General features: G+C 52.1%; 1 protein-coding gene across 1 annotated transcript in view; it reads left to right on the top strand.

Annotated features, from left to right (window-relative positions):
* NFAM1 (NFAT activating protein with ITAM motif 1) overlaps positions 1 to 13714 on the top strand; it is a 33302-nt gene that overhangs the window by 15677 nt on the left and 3911 nt on the right. Inside the window, exons 2-4 of the mRNA XM_023509439.1 lie at positions 212 to 541; positions 1538 to 1650; positions 7069 to 7161. Of these exons, the coding sequence (XP_023365207.1) occupies positions 212 to 541; positions 1538 to 1650; positions 7069 to 7161 (536 nt within the window). The remainder of the gene's footprint in view (positions 1 to 211; positions 542 to 1537; positions 1651 to 7068; positions 7162 to 13714) is intronic.

A 13714-nucleotide genomic window follows, 5' to 3' on the forward strand; every position in this document is an offset into this window, starting at 1 on the left:
TGCACAGTGAGTGTACAAGAAGTATGATCCGGCCCTGAGCACAGTGAGTGTACAGAAAGCGTGAGCCCACCCTGTGCACGGTGAGTGTATAGGAAGTGTGAGCCGCCTCTGCACAGATGAGTGCATAGGAGATGCAAGTCTCAGTCACCAGCAAGCAGGTGGGATCAAGGCAGCCTCCTGTGACCTGTTTCTCCCTTTGTTTCTCCTGCAGGAGGACAGTCAGTGACCTACACTGGCCCTCCCATTGTGGTCTCCCTGGCCAATAGGGCTGTGTCCTTCAACTGTATCATCACCTACCCATACACCCCAGAATTCAAAGACTTCGTGGTCAACTACTTTCACGAAGATCTCCAGGGCCAGCGGAGCTCTGAAAAGCAGACTGGCTGCACGCCTAGCTCAGGCACAGTGAACCAGACCTCCACCTTGAAGTGCGAGGTCACCCCTGCGCTGGAGGACTCATCAGCCACTGGCACCTACTACTGCTCTGTCCACTGGCCACACTCCACAGTGAGCGGTGATGGCACCTTCATCCTGGTCAGAGGTGAGGCTTCCTCTGTTGCTCTTTCCCTGCAAAGGACCCAGAGGTTTAACTGGCAGAGGCTGGAGCAAAATCTGAGGCAGAGGGTGGCTGGCCTTGGCTTCAGTTTTGGCAAAGCACCACGGAGCATCCCTGGGAGCCCCTGCCTGGGCTTCTGCAGAGCTAGGGATGCTCAAGTAAACACTTGGCTTGCACACATCTTTCTAGGGACAGACTTTTAGTTTTTATGACATACTTAAAAGAGTGATGACCCCAAAACTTAAGAATAAGCCCATCATTAAGGCCATGATTCTCTGACCTGGCTCTGCCATTCCCATGGGAATGGGCTGGAGGCTTTCGAACCCCACAGACCTGGGTTGAAGCCCCAGTCCTGCTACCTGCCCAGCTCTAATCTTGGACCTCAACTTTGTGGCAATTCTCTGCCTTTCCAGGCCTTTTGTGGATGGATGAGATCATGCATGTAAGGGCTGGTATCTGGCAATAGGCAGTTCCTGGCACATGGTGGGCACTCCAGAAGTTTTACCAGTCAGATGGATGGATGGGGGGTTGGGGGAGCAAGGGCTCAGTAGAGGGAGGACTGTGCTCCCACCTACCCCAGGGCAGCCCCCTATTAGTCCCAGCACAAGCCCTGCCACCGACCTGCTCATGTTATCAATATTTACACAGGGAAAAGAAGAGGCCCAAGGGCTAAAATGGCTCGCCCAGGGTCACACAGGTGACCCTCAGCGAGGCCAGTGGGGAAGAGGCCCCAAATGAGCAAATAATGTGGTCCTTGCCCTCAAAGAGAATCATGGCAGTAAACATTAAAAGGAGGCTTAGCAGAGCAGGAGGAGCAATGAGGACCCACAGCAGGGCTCTGGGGCGTCTAGTGGTGGTGGGGAGTCTTGTGAATGGGGTCCTGGTAAAGGAGAACATAGGGGCTTGGGGGTCTGGGGGTTGGTGGAGTGGGATGTGCCCCAGCTTCTGGTGACTCACCCCTCTGCTCCCTGCCCCTCATAGACACAGGGTATCGAGAGCCCCCATCTAGTCCCCGGAAGGCCCTGCTCTTTGCCTTTACTGGCCTCCTGACCACCCTGAGTGTCCTGGTCACTGCTCTGCTGCTCTGGAAGAAGGTACGGGATGAATACACACAGCATTGTGGCCCCCTCCCCACACACTACAGCTTGGGAAAGCCTCCCCAGGGGCAGAGGAGCTGCACACAGGTGTCCCTCACGGCTCACTGCACCAGGGCCTAAGAGCACTTAGACCCCGTTCTACAAAAGGTAAAAAACTTAGCCCAGTATGGTGGTGCACAACTGTTGTCCTAGCTACTCTGGAGAGGCTCTCCTTATCTCTTAAAAAAAAGGGGGGTCATGGAGGGTCTCCCCACACAGCACCCAGAATGAAGGAGGCCGGAAGCAGGTGGACATCACACCCAGCCAGGGAATGGCAGATGCAGGGCTCTGAGGCAGAAGCTTCAGGGGGCCCACATGACTGGCGTGTCACAGAAGGTGGAGAGAGGGAGGGAGATGAGGCCAGGTGATGGCACAGGAAGGACTTTGGCTCTTACTCTAAGTGAGGTGGGGGAGAGGGGCAGGCTGTGGTGGGGTGAGGGAGACCTGGTAAGCAGCTACTGCAATGGTCCAGACAGAGGTGCCAGGCCTGGAGCAGGGTGGGGAGGCAGGGGCTGAAGGTGGGGCCAAGGGACAGGGAGGAGTCAGCAGGGGCAGTCTGCTGGAGCTCTTGGCTTATACATCTCTTCTGTTTGCTCTCATGGCAGCCTGATGGTGGGTGTCCTGCGAGTGTGGCCTGGAGAGTGGGTGGGGACACTGAAGGTTGGAGCTTATCTGAGCCCTGCATCGCAGGCCTTGGGCTCAAACCCAGGCCTCGGTTTCTTATGCTCGTCTTAAGGCTGGAGATGTAATTGCTATTCCAGGGAAGGCACCAGATGCTAGAAGAATGTCAGTTGGGTCTCTTGTCACCCCAGGAGCCTCAGGCACTCCAATTCCTGCCTTCTGCAACCCAGTGTCTGGAAAGGGCCTCAGTCTCTATGCTGGTTCCTCTCCTGACCTGGAGCCACACCCTCGGGGCACAGCAGTAGCCCTGGCATGACTCATGCTGCTTTGGTCTTGCCCTGTGGGCGAGCTGCAGAGTGAAGTGAGCCACAGGTGCTGGGCACCACTAGGAGGGCCCTGTGCCCTCAGTAGGTCCCTGTTCCCACCTCCAGCCCAGCCACAGGGACGAGGTAAACAGGAGGGAAGACCCAAGAAGGGGAGAGCTCTGGGAACGCAGGGTTAGGATGGAGGCCACTGGACACTGGGCCACCTCCCTCCTTCAGCAAACCCGGCTCTCTTCCTGCTTCCCCCTCACTCTTGCCCTCAATATATTTCCTCCTCCCTGTCCTCTGCTTTTCCCGTGACGATGACAAACAAGTAGGGTAGGTCTTGATTTGTTCACGACTCAGTGAACATCTACTGAGCTGCCACAAGGCACAGGAAACGGGGACAGGGACACAGAAACTGGGCCTCAGGCACAGATGTTGAAGGACTCATCCCATGTGGACCCCCCCACTCAGGCTTACGTGAGTGACCTGCACCAGTGTCCTCCATAGGCACGAGGGACAGCCTGGATGGAGCCCGCGCCCCTCCTTTGCTGTGTGACCTCAGTGCCCTCCCTATAGAGATGGGATTGTAGCAATGGGATCTCAGTGGCAGTGAGGGAAGGGACAAGCCTGGGAGCCGTGGCTATGGCCACAGTCCCAAGCTGCTTCTCCCCTGGACAGCCTCAGGACCTCCTGCCTTCCTCCTCCACCTCCTCTCACCTCCCTGCCCAGCCTTCCAAGAATGTCTGTCAGGCCTCTAGTTTGTGCCAGGCACTGGGCTAAGCGGCGACAGCGTGGCAAACAAGCCCTCTTGTCACGCTCCAACCCTTTCTGAGGCTCAGTTTCCTCTTCCAGGAATGGGGATAAGGATAGCTCTGACAGGTGAGGTGGCAGGAGAGCACCAGGTGGGTGCCTGACACACAGGAGGGACTTCCCACTGCCCCGCCCTGTATAGGGCAGGGGGGAGGATGGGCTGAAGGCAAAGCCTGACTTGAAGGGAGAGAGCTGGGAAGGCAGGAGCAACTGCGGCGGCGTTAGCATGGCTAAAGCAGCCCCAGGGAGCTCCCCAGAACTGGGTCCAAATCCATGATGTAGACCCTGTGGATGCTGCCTGATGGCCTGTAGGGGGCAGGAGGAAAAGGTTCCCTCCAGGCACAGAGGACTCTGGGAGAACCTGCGGTGGCAGCGAATAAATGAATCAAAGCTGGATGCTACTAACCCAGAAGCGGCAGAGGCTGGACCCAAATCCAGACTTGGCAGTTTGGAAAACAGTGAGGATGGAGCAGAGTCCAAGACCCCACTGGGCTGTCTGGAGAAAGGGCACTGCCTCCCTGAGGCCGGAACAGGCCAGGAAGGAAGGGCACCAAGTTCACACCCCCAGGGACACTGGGAGCCAGAGGGTGGCAAGAACAGAAGAGGTAGGGGGGCTGCCTCAGCAAGGGGCTGGGGCAGCAAGGATGTGGGCAGCACCCCGGGGAGGGACTACCACAGCAGCACAGTCAGCCCGTCCTGCAGGGTCTTTGTTACTTTTGGGTACTAGGGGATTTTATTTAGAGGCAGAGTCTCATTCTGTTGCTCAGGCTTGAGTGCCATGGTGTCAGCCTAGCTTATAGCAACCTCAAACTCTGGGGCTGAAGCAATCCTCCTGCCTTAGCCTCCTGAGTAGCAGGGACTATAGGCACCTTCCACAACACCTGGCTAATTTTTCTATTTTTAGTAGAGACAGGGTCTTTTTTTTTTTTTTTTGAGACAGAGTCTTACTTTGTAACCCTTGGTAGAGTGCTGTAGCATCATAGCTCACAGCAACCTCAAACTCTTGGGCTCAAGTGAACCTCTTGCCTCACCTCTCAAGTAGCTGGCACTACAGGCACCCACCCCAATGCCCAGCTATTTATAGAGACGGGGGTCTCGCTTTTACTCAGGCTGGTCTCAAACCCATGAGCTCAGGCAATCCATCTGCCTCCGCCTCTGAGAGTGCTGGGATTACAGGCATGAGCTGTCGCTCCTGGCCGGCAGAGACAGGTTCTTGCTCTTGCTTAGGCTGGCCTTCAACTCCTGAGCTCAAGGGATCCAATGGCTTTGGACTTCAAGAGTGCTAGGATTACGGGCATGAGCTGCCGTGCCAGGCCTGAGGGAGCCTTTTTATAAAATTCGAATCTGACCCCTTTCCTGACCTGGCAGCCCGGCTGCCTTCGGAGTGAGGACTCCGTGGGCTTTTGTGGTCCTGCCTGCACCACCTCCCAGCTCATCTCCTTCCCTTTTCATCTGACAGTCCTTGACACATCTGGACACTTTTGCCCCTGAGCTATTCCATGCGCTGTTCCCAATGCCTGGGTCTTATCTTCAGGAAACAATGCAAGGTGGCCTGAGAAGTCTGTGCCAGCCCCCTACAGACTAGAGGCTCCTTCCCACTATCCCACAGTGACACTTACCTCCCTGGTGACCCCTCCAGTCTCAGTAAGAGAGCCCCGGGACCAAGATTTGGTCTCACTCACCACAGGGTGTTCGGTGCCCAGCCTAGGCCTGGCCCCTGGCACGTAGGAGAGCTGGTAAGGCTTGTCTACCGAACTGAAGCTCCAGGGACCATATTTCCTAGCCCAGTGGTCCAGATCCAAAGAGCTGTCCTAGGTCAGCCTCCTGGGAGAGCCACTACTGGGAGCCCATATCCTTCTGCTTGGCAGCATTCAGGCCGGCTGGCTCGGCAAGGGGGAGGCAGCAGGACTCCAGGTATCTCAACAAGAGGAGGCATCAAGGTGCCCTAGAGGGGGCCACAGACTCTGACGGTGCCGTCTAGAAGCAAATGATGCAGGAGAGGTGGCACTGGATCCAAGGAAGGGCCTTTGAGTTTGATCCCTGCACAGTCCTTTATTAGCTACACAAAATTCAGTACCCTCTCTGCTAGAAGGGCGTTCCACACCTCCCTAGGCCATTATGGGAATTAAATGAAAAAAAGGACAAGCCCCAGAGTCTTCTGTAAACTATTAAGTGCTATACAGACATCAACCTCCCTAACTGTTTCTGTGAGACCTACATGTCCTAACAGAACAGAAAAGCAGAGACTCCAGCTCTGGTTGGTATCTTGGTGAAACACAGACCTGGGTTCAAATCCTGCCTCTGCCACTTTCTGACTGCTTGGCAAGTCACTCTCCCTCTCTGAGCCTATGCCCCTCACATGCAGGGCAGAGACGATATGAAGACTCAGCTGCAGGTTCATGGAAGGCTGCATGAGAGAAAGCTGGGCAGGTGCTCAGAGCCTGACCTGACCTGTGTTCTGGGCCATCATTGTGCTGCCTCTGGATGACTGCAGCTTCTGCCTGCGAGTTAAGTGGCTCTCAGAGCTAATCCCAGAGTAAATGGGCTGGGATTGGCAGGCAGCCAGGGTTTTTAATTAGTTCCTGCCCCGAGATGAGGCTGCTGGTGCTCCACTGTTGGCAGCGTGGTGCTGGGATGAGGGGGGAGGTCCGGGCCGCCTCCCTCTGCCCGCCCAGCCTCCATAGCCACCGTTATAGCAGCCAGCATGAGCTTTCTGAAGCTCTCAGATGTTGTCCTCCATCCACCCGTCACTGTAAATGTGGGGCCGTCCCAACCCCTCTCAGGCAGGCTCACCTCTCTTTTGCCATGCTGACCGTCTTAAAAGGCCTTGCCATCTTCAGGCCTCGGCGCAGCTCGTCCCTCTGCCTGGAGCCCCCTCTTCCCTTGCTTGCTGGGTGAACTTATCTCAGGATCTCACCTGCACTATCACTTCCTACCCAGTGGGCATCGCCTCCTGCTCACATGCCAGAGGTGTGGTCAGTGAACGTAAAACCTTTTGATAGCTTCGTCTGTCTCTCTCTAGGGCCCTGAACTCCAGGAGGGCAGGGGCAATGCCTTCATGCTGCCTAGCTAATGGGTATTGGATGAGTGTGTATCAGTTGACAGAAAGCCTCCCAAGTGCCGCTGCAGTGCCAAGCACCTACCCACTTACCCCCTCCTTAGATCCTGTGATAATCTCACCCAAGGATGATTATTGCTGCAGAAATAGAGGCCCAGACAGGGGAAATAGCTTGCTTGAGGCCAGAGCCAGTGAGATCACAGTGGGACTGGATGCTGGGCCTGGCTGGTGCCTGCTCAGGCCCCACTGATAGCAGTCGGCTATGTCTCTGGGTCCCTGCTGTATTGGCCACAGGCCCTGCAGCTCCGGCCTCTCCTGGGCCAGGTACTCTGTCCATGGATAATGCTGTGGGTCTTTTTCATTTCCAATGCCTCCAGGTGCACAAGTGAGTGCTTTGATGTGGGGCTTGGAGAGATTTGCTGCATTTCCCAGGAGAGGCTGGGTGGAAGGTGCTGAGTGATTAATTTCTGTATGGACTCCTGACAATCTGCCATGATTTCCCCTGGTGGGTGTGTCAGGGGAAGAAGATGGGGGGGGCTGCTCCTCCCCACCCCAACTCCTTTCTCCCTGCAAAAACAGATGCGGCTTCCTGGGTGGCACCCCACCAAGAAGTGCTCAGATCCAGGATCTGCTGGAAGCCCCAAGCAGCCTCCAACAGAGTCCGTCTACACGGTGAGTCCCAAGGCCTGGGTGCCTTCCTCTCTCAGGCCTGGTGCTGGGTCTAATACCCTGGTTGAGTCTTACACCAGCCATGTGACCTCTCTGAGCCTCAGGTTCCTCATCTGTAAACATAGGGACAGCAATTCCTTCCTGGTGGGATTTCTATGAAGGTGGAAAGAGATTACACGTGCAGGGCTCCTGGACAGCATACAGAGGTCAGGGGCCACCTGTTCCCTTCCTTGGCACAGCCCTTCTCTTCTGGAACAGAGGTAGAGAGGCCAGAAGATGGGGATGAATGACTAAAATTCTTTATCTGGCCACTGACAGTGACCAGCTCCCCAACTTCTTCCTCTTTTTATTGTACAAGAAACAGCAACCAAAAATCACAAAAAGAGGAAAAGTTCAGGCACATCCCACGCCCTCAACACACCAAGGGTAGCCCAGACATCATTTTATGTCAATTCCAATCACAGCAGAGACATGAGTTGGGGGCCTTGTTTGTTCCACACCCTGTTGTATCCTGAGCATTTTCCATAATGGTCATCATAATTATTGGAAGGTGGCCACTGTGCGTGGGGCCAGAAGGCTTAGCCACCGTGGCCCGCCCCACCCAGCCAGCATGTGGCCACTCCTCCCTGTCCCTGGGCTAAGGAGGGCGAGGACAGCTCTTTTTCAGTCATGTTTCCTTTAGTTCTATAAATGACATATGTTCATTGTAGAGAAAGTTTTAAAAATGCCACCAGTATTAGCTGGGCTCTCAGTCCCATGAGACCTAGGGCCACCAGGCTAGGCTTCCTACTCCACATCTGGGTGCACTAGGATTCTGCCTGTATCTGCCGCTACTGTCTCCGTCCCCACCACCTGGACCCACTCACAAATTCAGGTCCTTCCTCCAAGGTTACAAAACCCCACACAGAGGTTCAGAATATGGCTGTGTCTGCTGAAGATGGTGTGGGCGGGTGTCAGTGAGACCAAGGGAATGGCTCGGGAGGCAGCGCCCATAGTTCCTAGTGGAATATGACAGTTCTCAAAGGGTCTCAGCCTCCCCACCCCAGAGGGTTCCCACCAGCTGCTGCTGGGCACACGTGACTCCAGACATCCCCACAGTCTCTATTCTCTTCCAGCACCCAGTCTCATCTCTGCTTTTCTCTATGAGGAAGTCTGATCAGCTCTTCAATGAAGACATCTCTCTCTCTCTGTTCTCCCATCCCTGCTGCTTTGTTTCTGCACACACACACATACACAAACACACAGACCTGTGGTATATGAAGAAAATAACCAGCATCCTAATTCCATCTTCTTCCAGGACAAATATTAGTAACATTAATTTCTATTCTTACCTGGTTTATTTTTTCTGTAAATGCATGCAAGGATAGCTGGGTGTTATGACACATGCCTGTAGTCCCAGCTACTTGGGAGGCTGAGGCAAGAGAATTGCTCAAGCCGGGTGCAGTGGCTCATGCCCATAATCTCAACATCCTGTAATGGGTAGATCACCTGAGTTCAGCAGTTCAAGACCATCCTGAGCAAGAATGAGACTCCCATCTCTACTAAACGTGGAAAAAGTAGCCAGATGTTGTGATGGGCACCTGTAGTCCCAGTTACTTGGGAGGTTGAGGCAAGAGGATCACTTGAGCCCAAGAGTTTGAGGTTGTATGAGCTATGACACTCTACCAAGGGTGACAAAATGAGACTCCATCACAAAAAAAAAAAAAAAAAAAAAAAAAAGAGGATTGCTCAAGCTAAAGAGTTTGAGGTTGCTGTGAGCTATGGTGGCACCATGAAACTCTACCTAGGGTGACAGAGTAAGACTCTGTCTCAAAAAAAAAAAAAAATATATATATATATAATACACACACACACATAAGGGGATCTGCACACATACTCATATGTCCTTGTTTTAAAGAAAAAAATTGGAGTGGGACAGCTGTTTTTTTCCATGACTATCTCATGGACGTCTTTCCATGTGGACCACATCCTTTATCTTTAATGGAAGAGCTCTTTTGGATGGAGCTTCCTTCTCATCTGGGTTCAGAATCCTCTAAGACTCAGGCTGACTTCTCTGGAGTATGATAAAGAGACTCGGCTGCCTGCAGGGTTATGAGGTAACTGGGAGAGACTTGAGAACCAGACAGGAGATGTGATGGGAGGACATGGGACTTTGCTGAGCCCCAAGACAAGGGTCTACAAGTGGGGTTAGACGTAGGTAGAGAAGAATGCCATTAACAATAATGATAGGTGGAGAACCATTTGTGGAGCACCTAATACGTGCCAGGCACTGTGATAGGACTTTACACCCACTATCATCGGATCCTCTTTATAAGGTGTTGTCCCTGTTTTTATTTTATTTTCTAAATTTCTATTGCTGGTATGATCGATTTTCATATATTGGCTTTATGTAGCATGACCTTGCTGAATTCACTCATTCTGATAGTGTCACTGTTAATGCCTTTGAATTTTCTATGAACCCAGTCATGTCATCTATAAATAATGGAATTTTTATTTCTTCTTTTCCTATGCTCACACCTTCCACTTCTTTTTTTTTTTTTTTTCTGTTTTGTCTTACTGCTGACCTCCAATATGATGGACAATAGGAGTGGGGACAGAAGACATTCTTGTCTTGTTCCCAACCTCCAGGAAAGATTTTATATGTTCTTGGATGGACACTTAGTTTCTAATCTTTCTTCTTTTCTAATTTGTGCATTTAAGGCTATAAACTTCCCTTTAAGTATTACTTTAGCTGCATCCCATGAGTGTTTTTTGTTGTTGTTGTTTGTTTGGTTTTTTTTTTGAGACAGATCCTCAAGCTGTCCCCCTGGGTAGAGTGCCGTGGCACAGCTCACAGCAACCTCCAACTCCTGGGCTCAAGCAAGTCTCCTGCCTCCGCCTCCCAAGTAGCTGGGACCACAGGCGCCCGCCACAACACCTGGCTATTTTTTTTTGGCAGTTGCAGCTGTCATTGTTGTTTGGTGAGCCGGGCTGGATTCGAACCCGCCACCTTAGGTGTATGTGGCTGACACCTTAGCCACTTGAGCCACAGGCACCAAGCCGTTTGTTTTGTTTCTGAGTCAGAGTCTCACTATGTCACCCTCAGTAGAGAGCTGTGGCATCACAGCTCACAGCAACCTCAAACTCTTAGACTTAAGAGATTCTCTTGTCTCAGCCTCCCAAGTAGCTGAGACTACAGGCACCTGCCACAATGCCCGGCTATTTTTTGGTTGTAGTTGTCATTGTTTGGCAGGCCCAGGCTGGGTTCCAACCTGCCAGCTCTGGTGTATCTGGCTGGCACCCTAGCCGCTGAGCTCCAGGTGCTGAGCCAGCCCACAAGTTTTGATATGTCATATTTTCATTATCTTTCAGTTTAAAATCTCCATTGAGAATTTCTCCTATTGGTTGTTTGAATGAATCTATTTTGCTTAATGTTTGATTATCTTCTGATTATGTCTTGTTTTTTATTTCTAGCTAATTCCACTGTGATCAGAAAATATATTCTGAATGATATTAATCCTTTTAAATCTTTTGAGACTTGGTTTATGGCTCAGGTTCTATTCCGTGTGCACTTGGAAAGAACTTTTATGGTATCTGGTTGAATGAGTGTTCTATATATGTCAATTAGTCGAAGTTTGTTGATCGTATTGTTAAAACATTCCATATGCTTTTTTGATCCTTACTGATTTATTGTGGTCTATTTTATCAGTTGTTAAAAGAAGTTAACATCTACCATTATGACTATCTATTTGTCTATTTCTCCTTTTAATTATGTTAATTCTTCCTCTTTATTCATGTGGGAAAGTGTTCATGATCTATTATGACATGAAAAAAGATACACTATTTCAATTTATTGTTAGAACTTTGACCTATTAAGAGCACGGATTTGGGGTGGGTCACACAAATTAGTGATCAAAGCCTCCTGGTTCTTTTGCTCACTGGTTCTGCTACTTTCTGAGTCTTGGTTCCATAATCTGCAAAATGGGGCTAACAAGACAATATTGCATTCACAAACATGCTGTGATTCCTTCCATCTTAAATTCCTCTCCTTGTACCGCCAGCCACCTCCAGCTCCTTGCCCTTTCTCCACAACTCTTTGAAATAGAACTCCAGACTTGTCAAAATTTTCACCTTCAGTTCCTCTTTCCCTCTCCTCTCTGACCTTCTCTGTTAGGCTTGCAGCCTTGCTCTCCAGCAGGGCTTTCCTTCTCTAGGTCACATTTATGCCACCTTGTTAAACCCATGGGCAGTTCTTTGCCCTTATCTTCCCGACAAATCAGCAGCAGCAGCTGACACCACTGAGTTCTCCCTCCTCCTGACACACGTTCTTCACTTGCTTCTGAAACAGTCCACTCGCCTGATCTTCCTTGACTCGTTGCCACCTCAGTCCCCTCACTCATTCCTCCTAGGGACCAGCGTATCCCCCACCTCTTCACATTGGAAGAGGCACTAGAGCCTGGGACCTCTGCTGTTTTATCTCCACATCCCTCCCTGGGTGATATCGTTCAGCCTCAAGGTTCTGAAGACCATGTATATCCTGATTCCTCCCAGTTTTATATCTCTAGCCTAGACAGGTGCTCTAAGCACCAGCATCAACTCTGCTGGGGTGTCTAAGTGGCATCACTCTCAAACCAAACCCAATTCTTTGCCCACCTAGGTGCCTCCTCCCACAGTCACCCCCCATCCTCCCAGCTACTCAGGCTGAAAACATTGGTGTTGTCCTTTCCTTCTTGCCTTCAATCACTGCCCATCTCTGATTTGCTACGGAACATATCCAGAATCCAACTGTCTTCACTGCCTGGTGCTAATGCTGGTGGGAGCAACTCGCATGTCATGCCTGGGGTCCTTCAGCCAGTCCCTAGGCAGCTGGCCTATTTTCATCCTTGCCCCTATGGTCTGTTTGCCACCTGGCAGCAGCCATGGGGATCCTATTAAACCATCAACAAATCATGCCCTCTGCTCAGAGCTCTTGGTCATCCCTGGGTCCTCCAAGAAGCAGACAAGATGGGATTAAATGAGCAGTAAGTTTATTAGAAATCCTCTGTGAGAGAAGATGGGGAGGGGCTGGGGAAGACGAGGAGGGCAGTCCTGCTGCACACAGGCCTGATCCTGTAGGAAGGAAGGCCAAGGACATGCACCCTAGACTGGCACTCAGTGACGTGAGTCACACATAGTGGGGCTGTCTGGAGCACCAGGGCAGAGGCAAGTGGTCTCCGTACAAATGTAGAGATGGTGTTCAGAGCCCAATGGTGGGTCAGTCCTATCCCTTGATGGATTCCGATCCCTGGAAGCAGAGTCTGAGAAGTAATTCTTGTGGCCATCATGGTCCTACAGGAGGTCAAAGCCATCTCATTCAGGGTCAAAGCCAGCATCCTCACATGCTCTGTCTGCACAGAAGCACACCAGGCATGCCCCACGGGGCCTGCATGCTGGCAGCTCCCTCAGCCCTCTGCTCAGATGGGACCTTTCCTCACTTCCCTTTTAGAATTGCAGCCTCTCCACTCCACCTTGCAACCCAGCCTCTGTGTCTTCCTTTGATGTTGTTCTAGTGCCCTCCTGGCAGCCTTATGGGCTTCTTGTCAGTCTCCAGCCTCCTTCCCACCTCACACCAGCCCAGTGCCCAGCATATAGTAGGTGCTCAATGGTCGACCGCTATATAGATGGGCAGAGGTGTCTTGCCTTCCAAGGTGTCTGGGGTTCCATAGGACCCAATATGGGGCAGAGGGGACAGAAGAGACACCCCATGGCAAATCTGGGGTATCAGCATTGTGATTGTACCTGGCCCAGCGGGTGTCCTCATACTCAGCCTAGGGTTCCTCCCAATCAGTCCCCTGTAGCCCAAGAGACATTTGTAACACACGACTCAGAAAAGCCTTCAGAGGGTCCCCACTGCCAGTGCTCGGGCTGGAACTGGAGTGCTCCTTCTCCACTAAGAGCTCATTTCTGAACAAATCAACCCAGATCTCACCCATCACCCCAGTGCCCAGGACCGTCAGATCAGGTTCAAGCCCAAGGCAGCCAACTTCAGCTCTGGCCTCTGCCTTCTCAAAGGAAGGCCTTGGCATTAACTTCACACCTCTGCCAGGTTAATGACCTTTCAGGCCAGCATCACTGACCATGGTGCAGCAATAAGCAGAGGGCCTAGAGGGCCTGTGTCCCAGACAATTAACCATAGTGACACAGCCCTGGCCCTGGCCCTGGCCCCAGTCCCAGTATAATCCCCATGTCACCCAGCCCAGCCCAACCCTACAGGTGGCTCATCCAGATGCCTATGTGGTCAGTTTTTCCCCAGCAGGCACCTGAGGGAAGCTGTCCCCTTTGTCACCAAGAAAGGACAAGAGGAGCTGGTTCAGAGGCTCTGAGGGTGTCCTGTTGACAAGGCTTCACACTGCATTTCACAGCCTGGTGACTGGGTCACACCCTGAATACAAATGCAGCCCAGCAGGTCACGACTTGTCAAAGGCTTCACTCAGCAGCTGCTAATTGGTGGCCACCTCCACAGCAGCCCTGCCCTCAGCCAAGCAGCTGCCCCTGCGCTGCCTGCTGTCTGGCTGCCCCTCTAGCCTGCTGTGGGTTA

This window comes from Otolemur garnettii, unplaced genomic scaffold (assembly GCF_000181295.1).
Source record: "Otolemur garnettii isolate 467f Iridium unplaced genomic scaffold, OtoGar3 scaffold00007, whole genome shotgun sequence".
NCBI classification, from domain to species: domain Eukaryota; kingdom Metazoa; phylum Chordata; class Mammalia; order Primates; family Galagidae; genus Otolemur; species Otolemur garnettii.